Source organism: Anser cygnoides, chromosome 2 (assembly GCF_040182565.1).
Source record: "Anser cygnoides isolate HZ-2024a breed goose chromosome 2, Taihu_goose_T2T_genome, whole genome shotgun sequence".
Taxonomy (NCBI): domain Eukaryota; kingdom Metazoa; phylum Chordata; class Aves; order Anseriformes; family Anatidae; genus Anser; species Anser cygnoides.
Window position 1 is genome coordinate 21,708,919 of NC_089874.1, and position 22,785 is coordinate 21,731,703.

The 22,785-nt window shown below is 36.9% G+C and overlaps 2 protein-coding genes and 1 long non-coding RNA gene across 7 annotated transcripts in view; 1 reads left to right on the plus strand and 2 right to left on the minus strand.

Annotated features, from left to right (window-relative positions):
- The window catches only part of LOC106030345 (macrophage mannose receptor 1-like), a 36,751-nt gene extending 19,659 nt beyond the window's left edge, over window positions 1–17,092 (minus strand). For 3 of the 4 annotated variants that reach the window (XM_048061848.2, XM_013172103.3, XM_066991655.1), the window contains exons 1-13: window positions 14,453–14,714; window positions 13,532–13,705; window positions 11,779–11,943; window positions 10,861–10,974; window positions 8,399–8,545; window positions 7,293–7,475; window positions 6,567–6,724; window positions 6,079–6,189; window positions 4,376–4,491; window positions 3,796–3,944; window positions 1,603–1,802; window positions 1,161–1,288; window positions 275–362 (exon numbers count right to left, since the gene is read on the minus strand). In XM_048061848.2, the coding sequence (XP_047917805.2) occupies window positions 275–362; window positions 1,161–1,288; window positions 1,603–1,802; window positions 3,796–3,944; window positions 4,376–4,491; window positions 6,079–6,189; window positions 6,567–6,724; window positions 7,293–7,475; window positions 8,399–8,545; window positions 10,861–10,974; window positions 11,779–11,943; window positions 13,532–13,705; window positions 14,453–14,714 (1,995 nt within the window). Of the gene's footprint in view, window positions 1–274; window positions 363–1,160; window positions 1,289–1,602; window positions 1,803–3,795; window positions 3,945–4,375; window positions 4,492–6,078; window positions 6,190–6,566; window positions 6,725–7,292; window positions 7,476–8,398; window positions 8,546–10,860; window positions 10,975–11,778; window positions 11,944–13,531; window positions 13,706–14,452; window positions 14,715–16,894 lie in introns of those variants that run through there. The other variant, XM_013172104.3, reaches the window with a different exon arrangement.
- LOC106030348 (uncharacterized) lies at window positions 10,386–14,457 on the plus strand. Its single transcript, XR_001203694.3, has 3 exons — window positions 10,386–10,578; window positions 13,110–13,214; window positions 14,274–14,457. It is a non-coding gene; the product is annotated as an uncharacterized lncRNA (long non-coding RNA).
- A 1,668-nt stretch (window positions 17,093–18,760) lies between the features above and the next one.
- LOC106030347 (macrophage mannose receptor 1-like) overlaps window positions 18,761–22,785 on the minus strand; it is a 35,678-nt gene continuing 31,653 nt past the window's right edge. For both annotated transcript variants that reach the window (XM_066991658.1, XM_066991656.1), the window contains 3 exons: window positions 22,269–22,436; window positions 20,474–20,503; window positions 18,761–19,861 (listed from right to left, as the gene is read on the minus strand). In XM_066991658.1, coding sequence (XP_066847759.1) covers window positions 19,620–19,861; window positions 20,474–20,503; window positions 22,269–22,436 — 440 coding nt within the window. In that variant the 3' untranslated portion in view covers window positions 18,761–19,619. The remainder of the gene's footprint in view (window positions 19,862–20,473; window positions 20,504–22,268; window positions 22,437–22,785) is intronic.

Consider the following 22,785-nt stretch of genomic DNA (forward strand, 5'->3'; position numbering starts at 1 on the left):
CCACAGACAAATAAAACCATTCTCATATATTTGTCACCTAGAAAATTGTCTCTGTAACTAGTGCTCCATGTTAACACTGTTTTGATGGTTTTTACCTCAGCGTTTATTGGTCTTTTTCTTTTCCAAACCGGTATGAAGAGTAATGACTGTGAGTTACCCAATGGTAAGGCAGCCATTTCTGGGAATTCTTATACAGCCTTCATCTGTGCCAGTAATGTAAACAACTCCAACAGTGAAAAAGCCAGAAGAGAAACTGGAAAGTCTGAGCACTCACCGGGGATCTGTCACTCCAGGAGTACCCTCCATCAGGATCCAAATGATGTAAACCTATCCAGAAAGGCTGAGATGATGGAGATTTTTTTCTAGAGTGTGAAAAAATATATTATGGAAGAAAAGGACACATTAGCTGTGTTAAGTTTTGCAAGTTGCATGGGACAATAACTCACACTTACTGAAGGTTTTGGGAAGTAGTCAAAACTTTGAAACCAAGAGTATAAATGTATGTAGTAGCCACAAGTATTGGCTGATAAGAACTCGGTCTGTAATGGTGAGGTAGGATAAGTGCTTCTGAGGATTTTAAGACTAAACTGTTGAATTACTAAAAGGAAATTATAGTTGAAATTTTAAAAAGAAAAAAAATGCTGTTGGTCAGCAAACTCTCATTAGCAAGTAAGTGCTTACCACTTAATATTTTCCACTTTGCAAATGGCTTTGTTGAATATACAGCATATTGATTTTATTCATTGATGCTGCAATTATTGTGTTCTTTGAAGAATGAAATGTTTTGGTTTACTTGAAGTGACAATTTATTTTCAAAATGGTTCCATGAATAAACTTACAAATGAGTCTGAAGGAGAAACTTTCAACTGATTTGTTTTTTTATTTTATTTTTTTTTCTGTTGGTTTTGTTGGTTTTGTTTGTTGTTTCTTTTTTTAATTTTAATAGTTTATGGATTTTGATGAATTTTAGGAACTCCAAAGATGTCTTTGGAAATGGTACCTATACAATTTTTTTTCTCAGCTCTTTTTCTTATGGCTATGACTATAAACAGATATAGATTTTCATCTAATTATCTCATGAGCAACTCAAGAATATATTTAATTCTGTACAATATATTGTTACACCAAAATATCAATTATTAGATATTTATTTTACTCACATTATTAAGTTTTCTATCACTCTTTGCTCTTCTTCACTATTAATGGCAGCCAAGTCTCCTCCTATTTCTCTGCAAAAATCTCGGGCTTCAAACCATGTTTTCTTTTGGTTGTTTTCTCTAACAAAAAGCTGTAGATAAATTTTGGAGTAGAACATTATGTTTACAGTGTGTTAAAAATAAATCTGCTGACTGCCATGTATGACAAAAGTAGGGAAAACATTCAATTAAAAAGATCATATATAACATTAGTCAAACAATATGCTACTTGGATAACCCTACTGATGCAGTGATACAGTGATCATTGCAGTGATTTCCATGAGTAGTCTGTGTAAAAGTTTACTACATTTGTACAATAATGTAACATTCTCTGAAGTTCAGACTTTCCATGAATTTGGAACTCTTCTATCTCATGAGCAGGATTATTGGAAAAAGTAGTACTTACTCTGAAGCACGAATTAGTGCTATTGCTTGTATCCCAACCCAAGGGACATTTGGAATAAGAAACTCTTTCAGGAGCAAGAGGAAGAGCCATTTTTTCAGCTAGTTTTTTGCAGATAAATTTTGCTTTTATTTCACAGTTCTGAACATCCCACAGTCCAGCTGCATTTCCAGTCCTTAGGGCAACACAACCTGCTTCATTCCCTTTGTGAGATATGAAAGAAAATTAAAATGTGTTTTAAAGTGCTTCCCCTGCCATTTTTACAGCTCATGCAATTCATTTACAAAAGTCTTTGAAATATTATATGTAGTGTCTGCTTTTTAAAGAAGAAACCAGCAAGCAGAGTCCTTCACCATCTTCACTGCCCCTTGAAAAGCTTTGTAGCCCAAGTGCATGAACACTCGCTTGCCTAGCTTTTTCCTATGCCACTCACTGCAAGGATTTGGCAGCCTGTTCCACCAAGGAGCACGCGTCCTTCTGAAATGCTGTCTCCATCACCTGATGAGTTTCATTCTCTGCTCTCAGAATCACTGGAACAATAGTCTGTGACTCTCCACAAAGCAACTGTGGAGCTGCTATTAGTGTATTACTTTCAATCTTAATATCTAAGATCACTGCATACACCTCAGTGTTAAACTCCTAGCCTAACCAAACTGCTAGATTCCCTACCTCTGTATTCCCCAAATGTGCACATATAGAGAACTCATCCCACTTCCACTTGGGTGGAAGTTTTGGAGTGGAGAAAAGAGCAGGTAGACCTGAGAGAGTTAGCAGGTGTCCAAGGCTGCCACATCAACAGGGGAACACATATTAGCCATGTGTCAGGTATTATGAAAACAAGGAGAGCTTTTCAGGGACCCAGCGGGCAGGGAATTAGTTGCAAGTGAGAAAGTCCTTACATTGCTGGGTTCAGAGCCAGAGAACAACAATCTGCCTGCCAGCATGTGGGGAGCAGGGGGACATCTGACTGCCAAGCCGTCCTGTCACATTCTTCATTTTCTCTATTAAAAATAGGTCCTTATAATGTAGATTAAATAAAGCTAATTGCAATGAAAAAGGAAAAAAAATGAAAAGGAAAAGAGAGAGAGAGAGAGAGAGAAAAAGGAAGGAAGGAAGGAAGGAAGGAAGGAAGGAAGGAAGGAAGGAAGGAAGGAAGGAAGGAAGGAAGGAAGGAAGGAAGGAAGGAAGGAAGGAAGGAAGGAAGGAAGGAAGGAAGGAAGGAAGGAAGGAAGGAAGGAAGGAAGGAAGGAAGAAACCTATGCAACTAATCCTCTGGTGCTTAAAGTGCTTACTTAGAGGTGCTGGCAGAGCACCTCCAAGCCCTGACTGCCTCCAGGTGCTGTCATAGCAGACTAAACTGATGTCACCAAGAAACAGCCCAGGAGAGTCCAGAAGCAAACCCAGAGCTGGAAATGACACTAGCTGAGACATATTTGTGATTATCCTACTGTAATTTATGACTCTTTATGTTGATTCAATTACTGAAATGTTTTCATTTGCTGCAGTAACTCAGACGGTTGTCTGGGATAACAGGAGGGAAGCCCTGAGATAGTCTCCTTTGACCAAAACTTTAAGGCATGACTACTGACTACTTGCAGTTGCAATTTTACCAACCTTGCAGGCTGACTTCAGGGATGGCTAAGTGCAGCATCACAGGAAAAGGATTGGTCTTTGGGGAACAGTTACTGGCAAGACCAGACAAAGATCTCAGTCCTCAGTGCCTACTCTGTCTTTGCTGCTATTGAGGAGTGAAAAGGCAGTGGGAAGGGCAAAGGTGTACACCTACTTTGTGTAAGTCTCTTTTCCTTTACATTTTTCACACTGTGAAATAAAGCAATGCCTGAAGAAGGCCGTTGTGATGACCATATGTCACCAAGGCTGGGTGTCGAGGGAAAGATTTACAGCTCAATGCTGTCACACAGGGCAGGGGAGCCAGCAAAACTGCAAGACTTCATGCCTTAATTTCCAAAAGCATATATATGTGACACACCCCAGGCATGATATCTTGGGGACAGAGAGGAGCACTTGTGGACAGATCAATGAGGATGCAAAGGTACAAAGATCTGCCTAACCATTACACCATTTCCTACATGACATTTGAAAGCTTGTAACTGCTGTGTCCCTCTTCTCCAGCACAGGACTTTAAGATCCTGCTTTTAAACACAGACTACAAAGACTGCACATGAAAAAGAGTACCAGGCATTGCTGAGTTCCAGTTTGTGTAGAAAACGCCTTCACCAGTCACCCATTTGAAGATCCCTTGCTCTTCTGTGTCTGTGAGACCAATCCAGAAGTACTTCTCAGAGCTCAGACCAACGAAGCTGGTCAGGTAGGCTTGCTCATATCTGAAATGAGATGAGAAGTTAGATGGGGATGAAACTTAGTTATCCTTTAGTTTGCCATTTCTCAGCATCCTAAACCACACAAGACTAGAATGAATGGAGTCCCCTTTAGGTTTCCTTTTTTGTGGAAATGCCTCACTTAAGTGGATACCAGAGAAACTAGCTTCAACAGTAGTCAAGGCTGTGATATACTGAAAAACTGCTCCATGCAGAGCAGAAGCAACTGTGATCTTTTCTTTGAGTACTGGAAAACATGAAGGAGTAATGAACATTTGGTTAGCAAAGATGTACTGTATTTATTTAATATTTTTCTCCAGAAAAAAAGGTCATTCTTCTTTTATGGTTCCACATTTTTTTTCCAAAACATTCTCAACTATTTTATAAAATGCCATAATTATTCCACCAGCAGTACAATGTTTAGATTCTTTTCATACCTGTCTGCTATACTTGTTAAATAACCACCACTCCTTTCACAGGTTTTCTTTGCTTCTGAAAATGTTAAAGGTGTATGTCCAACTAGATAGCAGTAAAAGGCATGCCTTTCCCAGCCCTGTCAAGAAGAACATGTGTAATACACTTGTAGATAAAGAGCATATGTTTTAGTACTTGAATTTCAATGTACACTCTTAAATCCACATATTTTTAATATAAGCTAGTGCGATAATATATTCATTTGAAATGCAATAGACATAATAATTAAGCTTTGTGAGCCTACGGAGAGAGATTTAATGCATATGATTCCCTCTCTTTCAACAACTAATAAATCATACATTTTAACTCAGAAAAGTCAGAGGCACGTAGAACGGGGAGCCTATTCAGATGTAGATGAATAAAACATTTCTTTGCTCAGAACCACAGAGAATAGTCTGTGTTATAGTGAGATACTGACTCAAATGTACTGACGTTTCTAGGCTAAAAGAACTGTAACTAGGCTAATTAATTGATTTAACACATCAGTTCACTTAAAAAGTCTAACTGAAGATATAGCATAAAAACTACCAATGATCAAAGGTCTGGAGCACCTCTCCTATGAACACAGGATGAAGGAATTGGGGTTGTTCAGCCTGGAGAAGAGAAGGCTCTGGGGAAACCTTATAGTGGCCTTCCAGTACCTAAAGGGGGCCTACAAGAAAGCTGGGAAGGAAATGTTTGTCAGGGAGTGTAGTGATAGGACAAAGGGGTAATGGCTTTAAACTAAAACAGGTGAGGTTTAGATTAGATAGAAGGAACAAATTCTTGACTATGAGGATAGTGAGGCACTGGCACAAGTTGTCTGGACAAGAGAAGCTGTGGATGTCCCATTCCTGGAGGTGTTCAAGGCCAGGCTGGATGGGGCTTTGAGCAACCTGGTCTGGTGGGAGGTGTCCCTGCCCATGGTAGGGGGGTTGGAACTGGGTGATCTTTAAGGTCCCTTCCAATCTAAACCATTCTGTGATTCTATACTGAGACAGAAAATATTCAAAATTACAGCTGAATTCCAGTTTCTCCTTCTTTACCAACTCAAGGTATGCTTGTTGCACCCAAGAAAGCCAAGAAAGGTAAATATAGATATATATATATATCTGTGCTCAATATTTGATATCTGCCTAGTTCCAGTTAGTGCAATGAGCCTCAGCTGTGTTCCCTGTATAGGACTGTGAGAAATGTTACTAATTATTGAGCACTAGTAAACAGGAAAGTAAACGGAAGAAATAAAGAGAAGAATAAAAGCAGTAGGATACAATAACTTGTTCTGAAAATAAATTCATTTATAAAATCAAATTGATTGTTTTGATTTTACTTCATTAGCGATTAGATTTGTCATCATCTTACATCACGTCACTGTTCAAAAATGGTTCCCAGTTTCTACTACATCTTAGATAACCACAGATGGTTAGTAGAACAATATAACATATGCACAAAACCACAGTAATGGCTTTAGCCTTTTTCACAGACAGTTCTGAAAATAATGGGGATGACTCATATTAGCAACAACAAAATTAAAAATAACTTTACTGTAAGTAAAGGAATATATTGAAAATTATCACTCTTGATTTACAAACACACTTACTAGAGGAAAAAGATAATCTCAATGTCAAGTGGACCTTGTGAAGACAGTGGGTTTCTATTAACCAGATTATTGATATTTTATTGTTACCTTAAGACAGGCAGGATCAGCCTTTAGGGTTCCAGAAACTCCCTGTAGTGGCTTTCTTTTGCAGATATAACGTAAATTCCTATCACAAGGACTGTCTGCCCAGTATCCATCCTAGGTGCAATTTGGGAAGAGATGAAAATTAGCCAGGCAGGATCTGTTTCCTTTAGAAATTTTCTTGGTTATTTTTTTACAATATTTCTTCAGTGAGAAAATAAAGTTCTGTGTTCTTTGAATGAATTCCAAGTATTCGTGCTTAAATGTGAGGTTATGTTAAATGTCATAGGCAATCTGTTAAGGTTTGCTTGGCATATAATGTACACCCACGGTCAGATATGAGCATTTATCTAGTTATCTCTAATTTAATTTTAAATTTAATTTAGAACAACCATCCTTTGAGTGAATAAAGACTTCATTCTCTAGTTCCTTGCATTCATACTAGAAACAAAAATCAAACAGTATAGCGCTGCAGAAAGGTGGGATCATTTTACCTCTCCTGCCATAACAACGCAATCTTCTTGTCCATTGATTGCATGGGTTGGTTCTCCAGGCAACCATTTGGTGTATGTTACAGGAGTCCCATCACTCCACTCAAAATACATGTGCATGCTGAGGTCATTCAGGCCAATCCACAGCTCATCCGTAGCTTCTAAAAACAAATCCACCTGTATGAGACACCTGTTGTGACAGTCTATAGGAGCAAGATTTCTAGGAGATGAGCTGAAATTGTCATGTTTCAATACAAATTCATCTGGATTAAATGACAATGAAGTTTATTTCAAGATCTCATTCACATTTTTCTTTCAAGAAGCTAAAAAGTGAGATACCAGCAGGAAATGAGATTCCTTAGCTTTATCGGTAAAAGCTGCTCCCTGTATCTGTAGCTACAAGGTGTCTGAGGCAGATAATCAGCCCAAACTGTAGCCCAGATAGAGCTGTTTTTTCCTTAAAGTGATTTTATGCAGTCAAAAACAAAAGAAAATTGAACTGAAAACAATGAAAAATAAAACAGAGAGTGCTAAAGATTCCTCTCGTGTTTGTGGGGATTTTTGTGATTTTATTTATTTTTTTCTTTTTGTTTATTTTTAGCTATATATCTGTATGTTTCCCTATAAATATTCATATAAAACAAATAAGAAACTTTTTTAAAATGCTGTAAAATTTAAAATAATATAATTTCCCATTTGTTGTGAACATCACCCTACAGAAACACTCACCGTAACCAAGCTGAGATAGTATGAAGCCATGCTCTTCAGGATTGTGAATACTGACCAGGTTGCCATTGCTGTCATTGCAGGAAGTTAAGGCTTCTTTCCATACCCTGGGCTCTCTATGAACCACATAACAATGACCTGCATAGGGCAACCATCCTTCTGGGCATTTAACTGGCGGTGCATCCCCTCAAAATAAATACATATTTCAAGTTTTTAAATGATGCAAACACTACAATGACATTTGAAATCAAATAATAAGCTAATTAGAGTGAAAACTGAGTGATTATAAATAAGCAGTACTTCTATTCATTCCTCAGATGTGTAAAACATTTTAGTCTGTTTGCTGTTGCACATTGTACTTTTACAGAAAACATGCTGTATTTAAACAAAAGCAGAAAATAATGGAGCCCATGGTAACTGGACTTCACTTGTGTGAAATGTTCACTTTTGGATGGGGAAATATTTTGAAATTGCACATGTGATGTTTTCACACAACATATCCCATCCAATTTTATTTTGCAAGTTTCATACAGGCATTATTACTGCAGCACAAGTAATTCCATGGCTTTCCCTCATAGTTGTCATTAAGTTAATCACCAAAGAAGAAAAAAATAAAACAGTGCAGTGGAAAAGTCGTCTGAAGGAAGTCGATCTATTTTGCCATCTTTGCAGGTCACATACAATCCCACAGAGAAGGGCTTGAGCCTATTGGTGCTGTCTCCCAGATTTCAGTGAGAAGCCTAGATCTTTTCATTAGAACACACCTCAGGGATGGTGAAGCATACCTAACTTTATTTTCTTTCACACTAGGATGTGCAGTCCATGGTACTTTTGTGATAGCGCATGGGTTAGATCATTGCCTCTGAAATCATGAATACTAGTATGAGTTAAAAATTGCTTATGTGGTTGCTAAGTTTCAGGAATATTTCCAATATTTAAATGTATTTGGTTTAAGAAATAAAACATGCTTTGTTCTGTTGTACTCATCAAAGCTGAACAAGTGAAAATGACCTTTTTTTCCTTTTTTTTTTTTTTGAAGTAGCTGTGGAATTTCATCTGAGTGACACAAATTTTACTTTTATCAAAGGTTTTCTATTCGCTTGACATACCTGATGGAAGACTGAAAGGATCCAGTGTCAAGTTTTCCTTTTTACAGATATAGCCAACTTTCTTCTCACATGGCTGGTTTTCCCATTTAGCATCTCTTCTGGGATTTAGTACTGCACAGAGTTTCTCAGGCTCAGGAGAAGGACTTCCTTCATAAAATGAAAAACAAATTATTTTTATGTAGCACAGGTTTTATGTCAGCAGCTGAAAGAACTATTTACTTCCAGCCTTTTCATGTGTCAATTATAGACTCATGACTTCATTGCTACAGTTATTTTTCTACTGCAGATGAGGAAATGTAATTTGAAAGCACCCATCAAAACATTTTTTTCAATGCTTTTTGCATAATTCACATTTTCTGCCATATTTGATTGCAGAATTACAGTCTCAAAAATTAGATGGTCCTATAAGTTTTGTGAAAGTTGTCAGTTTGCACAAAAGAGAGACTAAACTTAGAGCCCACACTGATGGAAAAGGTGCAGCAAGTCCTCTCCTTGTCCCACTGACCATTTAATCAGCCTGTACATAGCTGTCAGCCATAGATCCATTAAAAGCCATTAAAAGTATAGCTCACAACCAGCTGCAGCCCACCTAATGTTCTTGCCCAGTCAGTAGATGCTGGACAGAAGACCCCTTCCAGACACTGAAGGGGTACCTGATACTGCCATGGTAGTGATGCTGCACTGAGACTGTAGGAAATCAGAGCTCACAGTTTCATAATTCATGAAACATCTTGTTTTGTGTACATTTTGCAGTCAGGACCCTGTTATACTAATAGAACTAATTAGTAATGAGCTTAAAGACCTCAGTTACATTCATGGAATTAAAGGACACAGTTTGAGCTAATATTCTGGGGCAGGAAGACAGTAAGGCAGCATCTTAATTTATATTCAGGCAAGGAATTTTTCAGATGCGAAGAGAGAAAAACGTTCTTCAGAGTAAGAGCCATCAGCTGCTAGTGATAAAAAGAAGTTTCAAAAAATGAAAATTAGAATTCTAGGTCTGTATTATAGAACTAAACCAAGTTCATTGAGTGAATATTATTTTTTTAAAATATGAGAGACAAAAAAAAAGGAAAATTTAACTGATCTGTGGGATCTGTTGTCTAGCAGTTGAACAGAGAGTGATGGGAATTGATCAAAGTCCAGCAGGGTGTGATTCCTCCTTGAGGGAGCATGTTAAATGGCTTCAAGTTCCTACAACTGTGTTTAGTGGAGCACAAAAATAATAATATGGAATTCCTAAAATATAATATAAGGTAAATCAGTTGGGTGAGACATGCCAAATCACAAAATGGGAAAGCAAATCTCCCTGTTTCCACATTGCCCTTACAGGGTAGTCTTTCCTTTCTATATTAGCTTCCAGTCCAGCAGCTTTCAGCATTGTGCTGGAATGAAAAAGGTCCACTCAGGCCCTTCAGAAAGGTCCTTTCTGCATGCCCTCTCAGTGAGAGCTGCAGATTTTTTCCTTGCTGCAAGCAAGGCCTTCTCACGTGCCCTGCTGCTGGGTGCATGTCTCTGCCCTGCCTGCCTCTGCATCCTGCCCTCCAGGAGGTTCTCTAGGACCACCGTGTTAGGGGAATGAGCAGTGTTTTCCTCTTCTCACGGAGGTTCATAGTTCAATGAGTCACAATCTCTCCCCTCACAAAAGATACGATTTACAATAGTTATGCATTAAACTGGAACTTTATAGATTAACTCGTCACAGTAGTCGTCGTGTCTGGATACAGGAACTCCAAGGTGTGGGCTGCTTGACCTGAGGACCAGCTGCTCCTCTTCTCTGCAAGCCTGAAGGGATTTGACTAGTGGTACAGAACGTAGAAAACCCTCTGTCAGGCTCAATGGCACTGGGCTTTCCCCCCATTCTTTGTGCCAGACAAAAACAGGTGGTGCAGGGGGCCTTTGAGACATCAGGAGGGCCAAAAGATGGACTCAGTAAGCGAACATTCAGCATTTGCTGCACACTGCTACCATGACAACCATCAGGAGATCTTCAAAGACAAACTGCCAGTGCTGTGAACTCCATTTACAGGCTTTCTCAAATTTTAAAGAGGAGACTAGAAAGGAAGAAAAGTGTAGGAGGCGAAGGGGAAGGCTAATGTTCAGACAGCTGAGTCCTTGCAAGCAGCAAGGTCTGATAACCCTTATGGGAGCTGGAGACACAGGTTTTAGCTTACTTGAAGGTAAGTATGGTATGCTACAGCTCAGCGCTCTTCACTTTAGCTACATCCGGTAGAGCATGAGTTTACTTAACCCTTCTGTTTGAAACTCCTTTTGATACACGGTGAAAAAAAATAAATAAATAAAAATCTTCATTCTCAGTTTTTTAATCTCATGTCTCATAAACCTTTCAACCTTATTTCCTTGTATTCATGGGGAATACTACAGTTCTGTAGTTAATATGCATTCAACATTCTGTCAGGAAGGATTCATTCAAAAAACTGTTAACAAAATAAGATTACAACCTGTTGCCCAGTTTAAGTATCTGAAAGGAAAGCCACCGCTCCACTGCCAGCCGCTGTTGAGATTCAGACTGTTAAGCCCAATCCAGAGGGGGGATCTCTTGCTGTCAATCAGATCTAGGTAACCAAAAGAGTGGGAATTCTCATCACATTTGTTATGAAATGCTCTGCAATCTCAAGTTTCAGAGGAGGATAATAAATGTCTGCTAGTGATTTCCAAGTTCAGCACAGAATCTGTGTTTACTAGTAATAAATTCAGAGACTTTATTCTGCAGCTGAAAGGTAGAGAATGGCAAAAGACTAGTTTGCATATTACTTTATCTGGATTTAATTTTATTCTATGGTTGTATGTAAGCAATAAGGCCTAAAAAAGTGAAACACTGAATTGCAATTGTTAATATTTACAAGTTTAGTAAAGTTTGGTGAAATTAATTCAGGGCCTTCATTCTACAGAGTCCATGCATAAAGCCACAAAGTCTTTATGCAGATTTTCACTGGTGTTTTATACAAAATTTTTATGTTATTTTAAAAAATCTATTTTATTAAGTCTACAAAAAGAATACTGATTTCTTAATACAAAAGTCATATATTGACTATCTACTATAATGATTTTCTTATAAGGTCCTTTTCTTGGACTGGTATGTTCATATTTTCTGAATATGATCCAAATCTTGCTTAATTAACTGGAAATTCTTAACTTATTTGCAAAGAAGAATAATAATAAAAATAATCTCAAATGACAACTCAACAGCTTTTATAAGTTCCACTTTTAAAAAGTGTAATTTACAGTAATGTCAATACTTTCCTAGCAGTGGAAATGCTAATAATAATTTAATTATTCATTTTAATGTGATTAAAGCACCAAAAGATTTTTATCAGACAAAAACTCTTTGACACTCTTTTTATTGCTTGTTTGCTCACCTCTTAGATACATTTGCTCGTGTATCTCTGTGACACTCAGCATCTCTGCGTTCTGTTGTTGGCAGCTCTGCCTTGCTTGGTGCCATGTGAGAGCTGACTGGAAGTTTATCTGGTAGTAGGTTCCTGTCAAAGGATCTATGCTCCAAAATTTGTCATTGTCACTGCCTGTGTGAGAGAAAAGAGATTTAATATTGCAATTTGTTAGAAATATCTTATAAAAAAATGTTATGAGAAAATTTAACTACAAGCTTACTTGTGAAATTAGATCATTCTTGGGTAAATAAGCCTAAACCCCTAAAACCCATACTTTTCCATTAGTGTGCTCTTTATTAAGTAAAAGAGGGTTTGCTATTGACATTAACAGAGATGATCTTTCATCCTTCATTTACAATTTTTCTGCCAAATCTGATACTCTTCAGATTAAAAAAAAAAATCAATAAAGCAAAACTGCACCTTAGCCATTATCTAGTCTGAAAATCTTTTCAGATTTTCAGAAGCTCATAAGCTATATCTGAATTAATTCTTGGCTGAAATACAACTGAAATGCAAAGATTTTCAATGATGGAAACTTTACTCCTTAAGGTATGTCATCATTAATTTAATTTTATTTTTTTTAACATCCTATTTCTAGTCTTCATGGGTCACTAGAACTTAGAAATTGTCTTCTGGGAGCTTTTTGTTAGCAAAACTGTTCTCTGGGTATGTGCTAATACACTGTGATTAAAACTTCCCTTAGCTTTTTCTTTTGTTAAGTAAAATAAGTTGGATTTCTTGAACCATTCTTCAGAAAAAAAAATGTTTCCTATTTTTCTATTGTGTTTCTTTCTTGCTAATCCATTTCAATATCTAACATTCATTTTAAATTGTAGATCCAGGTATTGATGACAATGTCCAACAATTCTATAATGCCAAATACTTCTTGTTTCCCTGTTTATACGGGAAGGGTGTTTTACCTCTTTTAAGCTCCTGTGTGTAATATTGCACCAGGTAGTCATTTTCAGTAATGTCAGTGAAAAAGTTGTTGGTGGTTGTTGGCTGATTACGAGCTGAATCTTGCTTCTCCTATCTATCAAAATGACAAATTTGAGTCTGTGATATAGCACTGAAAAATTAGGTCTGAGGCAGTATTTTCATTATTTTCAGTAACACTATATTTTGCTGTCCTTCAGAGTCTGCTCTCAGATGCACATACATTTATCTGTTGGCTTTCAGTGCAGCATGAAGCAAAGCAAGGGAGAAGTCATCATGTGGGAAACATCACAGGGGAAAGGCTGATGATGCAGCTCTTCCACTAAGACCTGTGAACCAATCTTCTTCCTTTTTGTTTTCAGAAAACAAACTACCTTCCCATGGACTGTAGACCAAAATTTTCATGCAGAACAGAGATTTGCATGGATAGAGATAGTTGTACTACTGTTGCCACAAATAGCAATGAGGTAGGGAAAATTATAGACTGTGAGTAGCATCTCGATTTTGAGATTTGGCTAAAAGTGGTCATATTTAAAACATATTGGTCTTTTCTCAGGTATTAACTACTGATGGACATACCCAGACAACTTCAGTTTGACTGTAGACTCACAGGAAATTTGTTTTGTTTCTTCTGTAAGGAAGACTATGTCATGGCAATACATCTTTTAGTAAAATAAAGCCACCACAAGAGTTTTCCTTTCCATGTTTGTAACAGCATTTCAGTATTGATGTATTTACCTAACAGAGCTGTGTGATAGCACCTATTTCAGCATTCGAGACTTACTGACAGTTGGACAGAATCCGTACAAGTGGTCCACATCGAAGTCAGGTGTTGTTGCACACCAGAGCAAGCCATCTGACCGGCCAGCAGCCGTGCACCCGGTGTACCATTTACCATGGAGCTTGAAAGGGAAGGCACACGGAGCTCCATTGGCATTTCCTAGCAGTGTAAACAGATCTGAGGGGACAAAAGAGAAATGATAATATAGGTATAGGAATCTCTACATGTCTGTACTCTCCAAAAATGATGTGGAAAAAGTGTCCCACATGTTACAGCACTGTAACAGGAGACCTACTGTCGTCAGAAGGTTCTTCCTCAAAAGTTCTAGGTAGATCTTGCAATTTACCGTTCACTGATGATATCCTCAGCTGTAACTGCTGGAAATAGAGCAGCTACTACAGGGAGGAACCATTTTTGTCATATATTTAAAAGTGGTTTTCTAAAAATATCTTGTGTAACAGAATGATAGCATGTATAGAATTATTTCTTTACATTTACTATTGGCAAAAACCTTAAAGATTTTTGTCTTTCATCCAAGAATGCTAGTACAATTTCACTAGTACTAGTAAACTACTCTAGTTTATTTAATTAAGTTTATTTAATTAAGCTTGTTTAATTAAATAAAGTGCTTAGAATAAAGATAATCACTAAAATAACTTAGATCCACCTTTGCTTTTAAAGTAAAGAAAAACAAGAAAAAATGACCTTTTTTTTTTTTTTTTTTTTTACATACTACACTCTGTAGCCAAGCACCTCTGCAACTCTGGATGGAGGAATGGCAGCCTGAGTGTGTGAACTGATCATCCAACATTGCTTCAGGGGGAACAGCTGCTAAGACTAAGGGGAGCAGAAATAAAAGGGCCCTGTCTGTGATGGCAAACAAGTGAGTACATGACGCTGTCAGGATTAATCTTCAAACATTACCTTCATGGCCTTGAGAACACAAGTCATCCCTGGTTCCATAGATCTTCCATTTATTTGTTGTACCTGACACCTTGTTCAGTGCAATATTGTCTTTTTTCCTTTTGCCAGCACTGAGAAACAAATCTTCCCCTTGGATTGCCAAGCTTGCATTTCTGCACTCCCATTTTTGGAATTCACTTTTCTTGTTGCAGGGATACAAAGAAATTTTAGCCTGGTCTTGCTTGTAAGGCACTCCCAGACATTGTGCAAATGCCACGCTCATCACCTGCTGGTCAGACACCCATCTGAATTTTTGTAATTCGCTGTTTTTGTTGCAAGCAGCTGTTGTGACTTCATGAGATCTCTGAGCAATTAAGCACTGCTTGCTATCCTCATTGTATATTAAAAATATTTCATTGTCTGTAAAACAAAATAATCAGAATTATGTATTTATGGTGAACAAATTATGAGGGACCTTGTAAGGAAAGAGATGTATTTTGTTGACAATTCTATGCTAATCTCCTGACTCGTGTCAGGAGACAAGATCTTTCCCACTTTTGCAAAGATCAGGCAGCATTTTCAAGCCTTTTCTTTCCTTCTGTGAAGGAAAAATAAGTGCATCTCATATAAATATAGTGCAGAGCAATAAGAACACATAAACTGTATTCTCATCAGTATAATGGAATTTTCATGAGTATACTGGATTTTAGTTTTCCACATCCATGATGAAATATACATTTCTTTCAAGATTTCTAAAAGAGGCCCCACTGAATATTCGGAGGTCTGCCATCACTTCCTGCATTGTGAATTTAGCTCATTTTACATACATTTCCACCAGACTATATTTGTGGTTAATAAAGCTAATAAGCGAAGTTGCCAGGAGTTGGACTTGATGATCATTATGGGTCCCTTCCAACTTGGGATATTCTATGATTCTATGATTCTAAGTTTATTTGACCTTTGCCTTCTGTAATTGACATGTTCTGTTTTTTTTGTTTGTTTGTTTGTTTGTTTGTTTTTCACATGACCTTTGTTTATTTGGTTTTTGTTAGTTTGTTTGGGGTTTGTTTTTTAAGGATGGAAAATGGTGACACATTACCTTGCCCTGTTCCAGTATCCTCTCATTAACTCATTTATCATCAGAAATCAATACAAATAAACACAACCAAATCACTCAGAAATTTTCACAAGAACCAACACTGGGCAGTATATAAAGATACCATGCATGTCTGTGCATTCCTGTAGCATCCTTCTATTTGTCCAAGAGTAACTGCACAACAGAATATGCAATACCCTTCCGAACACTAAAGTAAATTCCTAAGCTAGAGATAAGATATTAGGGCACTGTCAGTGTTGAACTGTGAGCAGAATAGGAAGTGCCAGAGAAATTTTGATTAATGAATTTATGACAATTCTTGTTATATTTGTCTTTAATATCCTCTCTCTCCCCAGAAGGCCCTGTGTACTTTTAACGGCTTTTTAATTTATGAAAGTTTCACTTCTTCAAATCTGGATTCGGAATTACAACACAGTTTCTTCTTTCCTTTAGACAGAAAGTTTTAAATTATATCAAATCTTTTAATTATTACAGCTTACTACGGAAGTGCAAAGTGTAATATACAAAATTTCAGCAATTGCCCTCATAATTGCCTCATATTGAGTCTAATAGTAGGAATTCTCACTGATAATTGTGATGCTTGTGATTGGGCCATCACATGGGGTGGGTTCCATCTGGCAGACGCCAGGGTAGACGCTCTTTTTTCACTGGCTGGTGCTGGCACAGCTCACATGACACAGTATCCACTTTCAGAAGCTGTAATTCGTATCCCAATCCTCCACAAATTTAATGAATTGAAGGATGGATAGGGAAAATATCCTTGAACCTTATCACCATTTTAACATCAACAGGGAGAGCCAGCTGATGTCTGTTCACAGTCAGCTTCAGAGCGTGCACTGCATCTCTCTGCCTTACAGTGAAGGTTGCAGTGGTTATTCCTGGGCATTCCTGGACCATTCTTGACTCTGACCTTTACAATATTTTTTCAGTTGCCCCAATGTTACAGCACAGACTCCATTGCTTCTTACACATTGTCATCCTAAGGACAGGATATACACATAAAGCACTCTTTAATTCCTTACACTTTCTTATTTTTCACAACTCTTTCCATTTACTTCACAGAGTAAACATAACCAGTAATTAAGGTGCATCCAAAAGAAATCATTAGCTGAATGCATGACTGTCTTGACTTCTAACTCTCAGCTTTGTCTTATCCAGACTTTTCCTTTCTCTTTAAAAGTGAACCAATATCTCTATCTGCATCTATTGTAACTCCAGTTAGGATGAATACGAAATAAAGGATAATCAAGCTGCATGAAAATCTTAAAGAGCTTAAGAAATGAGCAAGAGAACAAAAGCTTCCACTTTCACATGTATTTTTGCAGAGGATAAAGAATGAAACTCACCGAGTGTCTGAAAAGCAGTATGAATGAAAGACAGGAAAACTAAGACTGTAGAAAAATGTCAAGGGTTTCATTCCTTTCTTCTTATTCACAAAAATATGAACAGAAATTCATTGTTGAAGTAATAATCCAGAAAGAATTGTTGGTGCTGGGTCCTTCTAAAACTCTTCCTTGGAGAGTTTTAATTGAAAGAGAAAACTCTGGGCTGTAAATAAGGAAATATCCTGTCACGTGTGGTATTTTGAATTCTACAAACGATTACAAAATTCAAACTTTGCATCTGAAAATTAAGTTTCCTTCCATTCAGATGCAAGTGACAAAGTTTGAACAGTTTGACATCATTCTGCTATTTTTTTATTATTATTGTTGTTGTTATTATTATTTAATTAATTGATTTTTCTTCTCTGGGATTTTAAAATCCTGGCCCTCAAAGGTAAATTAACAGAAGGAGCCCTTTAAATGCATTTACTTTAAATCTCATGCCTGTGAAACTGAGAGAAAAAAAAAAAAAAAAGAAAGAAAAAAAAAGTTCTTGACCAGGTATACTGGTATATATAGCAGGTCACTGCAATAAAGGATGTATTTAATTTGGTTCACCAAGCAGTGTTAACTATCACAGTGTGAAAAGTTAACTGGAATAAGATGATTTAATTTTGGTTGGAAAGTTGACAAAGAGAACGCTATGTATATACGTTCTTTTTGTTTTCTCCAGGTTATCAATGGGTGACACTATTGTGTCATAATTTCATGTGAATTTGACTCAGGTGAACCAATGCAAATTAGACAAATCTTTACAAATCTTTCTGTTAATTGGTGATTTTGACAACAAAACAGATTGAAAACTACCTTTCAAAATTATTTAATACATAAAATATGAATGAATTTTAACACTCAAAATTCTTTATTTGTACCATGTATGAGACAAGAAAAGAGAAATATTTAAAAAAAAAAAAAAAAAGAGCTGTAGCCCTTTCTTAAGCAGAAATCAATTCTACCTATGTGGCAAAAAAAAATACATTATTTGTTTTGAAGGAAAAAGTGGAAAGATGTTCAGCAAAAATTACCTTTAGAATTTTGTCTCAGTTTTCATAGCTTTATTATGAAAACAAATCTCCCAGTATATTCTGCAAGAGTGATGCATCACTTGATGTGCGAGAAGAAAGCCATTTACAGAATATAGGTTCTTACAGAGCTGTGTTAACGATATCAGCTATCAAAATATCAGAATTATAAATCATGTTATTAGTTGTTATATTTATGGGTTTTTTTCTTCATCTGTTTACTCTTTTCATTTGCCTTGGCTTTATCACTAGCCACCAAAGAGTGCTGGATTCAGTTCAATGTCAGTATTTACAAAAACAAACATCGGTACATTTTGTAACTTACATGAAGGAAAAAAAAAATAATAAGTTTAAGATCAAGGGGACTGACAGTAAAAATAGTTCGAGCACAGAATGCCCTTCATTTCCTGTCCTCTGAAATATTTTCTTCTTGACTTCAATATCCACCAACCACCAATCCAATGTCATGTGAATCTCTCCTTCCCAACAACCTCACCTGTACAGTTCCTATGCACTTTTTAAGGGTCTGTTTTTCCCAGAGATCCTTGAGATCTTTTTTTTTTCTTTTTTTTTTTTTTTTTCCCAGTCTTGTATAGACAACGTAGAATTTACAGAAAACAAACAGCACAGTAAACCTGATACACTACCAAGATGCTGTTCTTTGCCCCACTGCCTTACTGGCCTGAACCGTCTGAGGTTAAGCATGAATACAGTGTCCTGTCATCAGTTGAATTGTCAGAGAGATGGAGGTTAAGAGAAGGCATCGAAAAATGAGATGTCAAGTGAAATAAAACAGGAAAGGATTCTTCCAGCTTTATTTGGCATTCACTTTATTTTATAGTTTATTTATAGTTATTTTTATTCATATGCCTTGTTCATGTTTCTGTGTTTCCTTATAATCTTATAATGTAAATGACTCATTTGGTCACCAATCCATATAACATAGTTTAGCATTAGCATGCTAATTCAACAGCACTGAAGTATTATTATGTAAGATATAGATCCTTTATTGATATAATGTAATATTTAATTGATGCAAAATATCCATTGTCAAAGAATATGACTAATCTAAATTGAAGCTCTGAAACTCCATGAATGAAGGACAAAGATTTCACTTATAGTTACAATATTATGACAAGACAATATGGCAAGTTACAATATTATGGCAATTTTATTTGTGTAGAGTGCAATAAAGGTGCGATAATGGAGGAAAGCAATTCATGTAAATCTCTGGTTATTCCAAACACCATTTCATTTGAGTAGCAGTATGCACTCTCAAAAGGCAGGCTTTGGGGCTGAGTGGTGTCGAACACTCAATGTATATCTGTACTTGGTTCTGTATGTGATGGTGCCACAGATCTCTTAAAAAAACAAAAACAAACAAAAAAACCACTAGGTTATTGATCCATATCTTTTAAGTCCAGGTTCACACTGGACCTTCTATTTGTCATGCTTGTTTAATTAGTGATTTTACACAGTACTCTGAGTCTTAGTCCTGAGAAAATGTCCTGAAAAGCATAGAGCAATAGTTCTTAATCCATACCAAAGGAATAATTGCTACTTTAGTTTATAATGTAAGCTGGTGTATGTAACATTTACTATGACTTCTTTTGTTCTGGCTAAATTATTTTTTAAGCTTGACCACATAGCTTAGCTATGTAATCACATTAGATGACGCTGTGTTCATCTTTTTCTTTGTTGCTGGCAGGATCATTATCTTTGTCCCCTCCAGGTAGGTCACTGCTGTGCTCTAGCAGTGTGCTATATTGCCTCACTGCTTTTTGAGTCTTGCTTTGGTTTTTGATTTTGAGTAAGAAATAAGCCATGAAGCCCATCGCTACTAAAATGATGAGGACCAGAGTAAGTATCCAAACAGCGCTCTGACCATGTTCTTTGTCTTCTTTGGCATCTGTAAATAAATACAAAGTTATTAGAAGTGTGTCTATTATAGCCATAAATATGTAGACTACTGGACTAATTTTCCCCTTAGTTACTGTGGTGTTAATCAGGATCCCATGTTTATGAAGGAAGTGGAATATAACTTCAGCATCCCCTGGCCTTCTTCAACTGCTCTCTTGCGGCAAGTATAGGAAGTTGAAAAAGAAGCTGTGGTCATTAAGGTGTAAATGTGCTCACATGCTTTTTTAGGATAAGAACTGTATTAAACATCTATCATGGTGCCTCTGTGTCAGCCCCCTCGCAGACATTAGTGTGCATAAGAAGGAGCAAAGAGAGGGTGATCAGTTTACTGAAGCATTTAGTTTTCTTGGGACGCTGTGCATGTCTTCTAGGTACTGCTAAGTCATTATGGTAATTAATTCAATGGCAACTAAGTAAATTAAACACATAAAAATAAATATATAAAAGACAAATTATATATTTTGTAAATTTTATATTTCATGAAATCATAATCTTCTGAAATTATAAAAACTCATAATTTCATAAATTCAATACATTAAAAAATACAAGTGTTTGTTTTCATATCACTTTGAATTTATTGGGAAGGAAAAATAAAGCCTACCTTTCACATTTGCAGTTACTTTAAGAATAGCTGTCAAAGAGAAAGACAGAAGTTTCGTCAAAATTGCATTCCCATCCTGACAGTCCCATGTTCAGCAAAAGATCTGGTAACCTGCACACCAAGGTTACCTTAACATGTCTTCTAGAAACACATTTGCTAAATTAATGAAGAAAATGTGGGATTGATCTCAACCTGATATTCAATGTAATGAAACTGCAGTGTTTTGCATTTCAAAGCCTCCTTCTCGACTCTTTTATTAGTAACCAAATAATCTCCAAGCACAGATAGCTCCTGACTGCATCAGGCTGGTTCTCTTTTCCCCTCTGGCTGATAAATCTTGTCATTATTGGGTCTGCACATCAGCAGATGGGAAACAACTCAATCAAATGCTAAGGCTATAGGACAATTTTCCTGTGCAGCACTGGGTCTCCCTTGAGATTTTAATTCACCGTAATCCATTCGCATCTGTAATTATGTTTATCAGCTCAAGCTTTCTTATGCAGTTTTTCCCAGCTGTGCAAAGAGGGCGCCGTCTGCAAGATATTTCCCCACACACTGGACAGCAGCTGGGTGCAAGCTGGCCGACGGCCTGAGTGTTTCAGCGAAGCAAGCAAAAGGAGCAGTGCAGCCACAGCAGAAGCGCAGCACCACATTAAGCTCTGGCCTGTTCATGGGCTAGGAGGAAATACAACTGTTAAATTGTCCCTTGGGAGGATGCAGGGCTCGCTGTGTTGTTAAGGGTGCTCGTTCGGAAAGAATGTTCTGCTGGAGAGCCTGGTGTCAAGGGAATATTAAGGGAATACTGTCGGCACTTTGGCACAGCACTAAAGGGCCACTCCCAGTCAAACCCCCCCAAACGAATTGTGTGTAGATGTGTTTGTGCTTTCTGATATAACCAATAACAAGGAATTACCTTCCTGTAGTGTCTTTTTTTCTAACTACCCAAAGAAAACTAGAAGTTGCCCTAAAAGAGGAATTTTCCATTTCAGAAAATGCTCTGCCACTACCAAAGCATGTGCAGCTGTTTGCCACACCAGCTGCAGCTTTGCTCTGCTAGGAGAAAGGACAGAACCTCAGAAATGTGCTGAAGCTTGGGGGTTGCGAAATAGGGCAGGAAATTGTACTTTTAAAAAAAAAATCTTTTTCAAAATTAACAGTTGAACTCAAAAATACCACATGGCTGCTTGGCTCACTATATTCTGATATTTCTACTTCCTGACCAAAGCAGATGGTGCTCAGTTACAGAGAAACACAACATTAAAAAAATAAATGCTAACCAAAACACTTCAACTATTTTCAAAGGTCACTATACGTGCTCTGGATTCTGCTTCCGTTCTGTTATTATTTAAATGAAATTGCTTCATCTATCTCTTGCTGGAACAGCATGTAACAGTGCAGCAAGAGGAAGAAAAGCAAATAATTGATGCAACTCTTGTTCCATAGAACAGGAATTAATGTTAACAGGAAAATGTGTGTGCGTGTTGGAAGGGAGCAAAACCACAAAGGAGCTTAAGCATTTTCCGGAAAACATTGATAAGCTTTAGTTACTAATTGAATATTCATTACAGAATGTGAGAAAATCTGAAGTTATAAAGTAATAACACATGAACAGTACATACAGCTCTATGTATTTGTAATATTTTTGGCTGAACGTTGAAACAAGTGATAAGGAAAGTCTGTAAATAGAGCATTTTATTTGACATAAATTGTGGGTCTTTTGTAGTAAAGATATTATGTTATTACTACTGAAATAAAGCCATAACCATCAAGACCAAATATTAAACAAGTCACTTACTCTTTGGTTTCTTACAAATAAACCCTTTTTCAGAAGAGCAAGGAATGGCAATCCAGTACCCAGAGGAGGCAGACAGTTGCATGCAGTAATCAAGCTGTTCCTCTGAGGGCTCTCCTTCACCCCAGTTGACAAAGTTAAAGGCACTGTTGTCTTGCCAAAGCAGCTGCCCTGGTGGTGCAAATGTTAGTAGCAATACTAATAGTTTCACATCAAAGATCTTCACTAATATTATTTTTCCTCTTCAAAAATCCCCTCTGTGGTTATTTTCTAATGCATTTCATTACTCTTGATTCTCATCTTAAAAAACAATATAATTGCATTTCAGCTTTATGATTTGTGATTTGCTAATCATAACAGTTAATTTACATATCTCCATTTTTTCTGTCTAGTGGACTAAATTTTCAAACAGAAAAGTGAATAAAGCTAGACTTTTTTTTTTTTTTTGGACCTTCTACATTCTTTTTTCAGCAGCACTCGCTGAAAATTAAGGAACTTTTATTGTAAAGCTTGAAATACA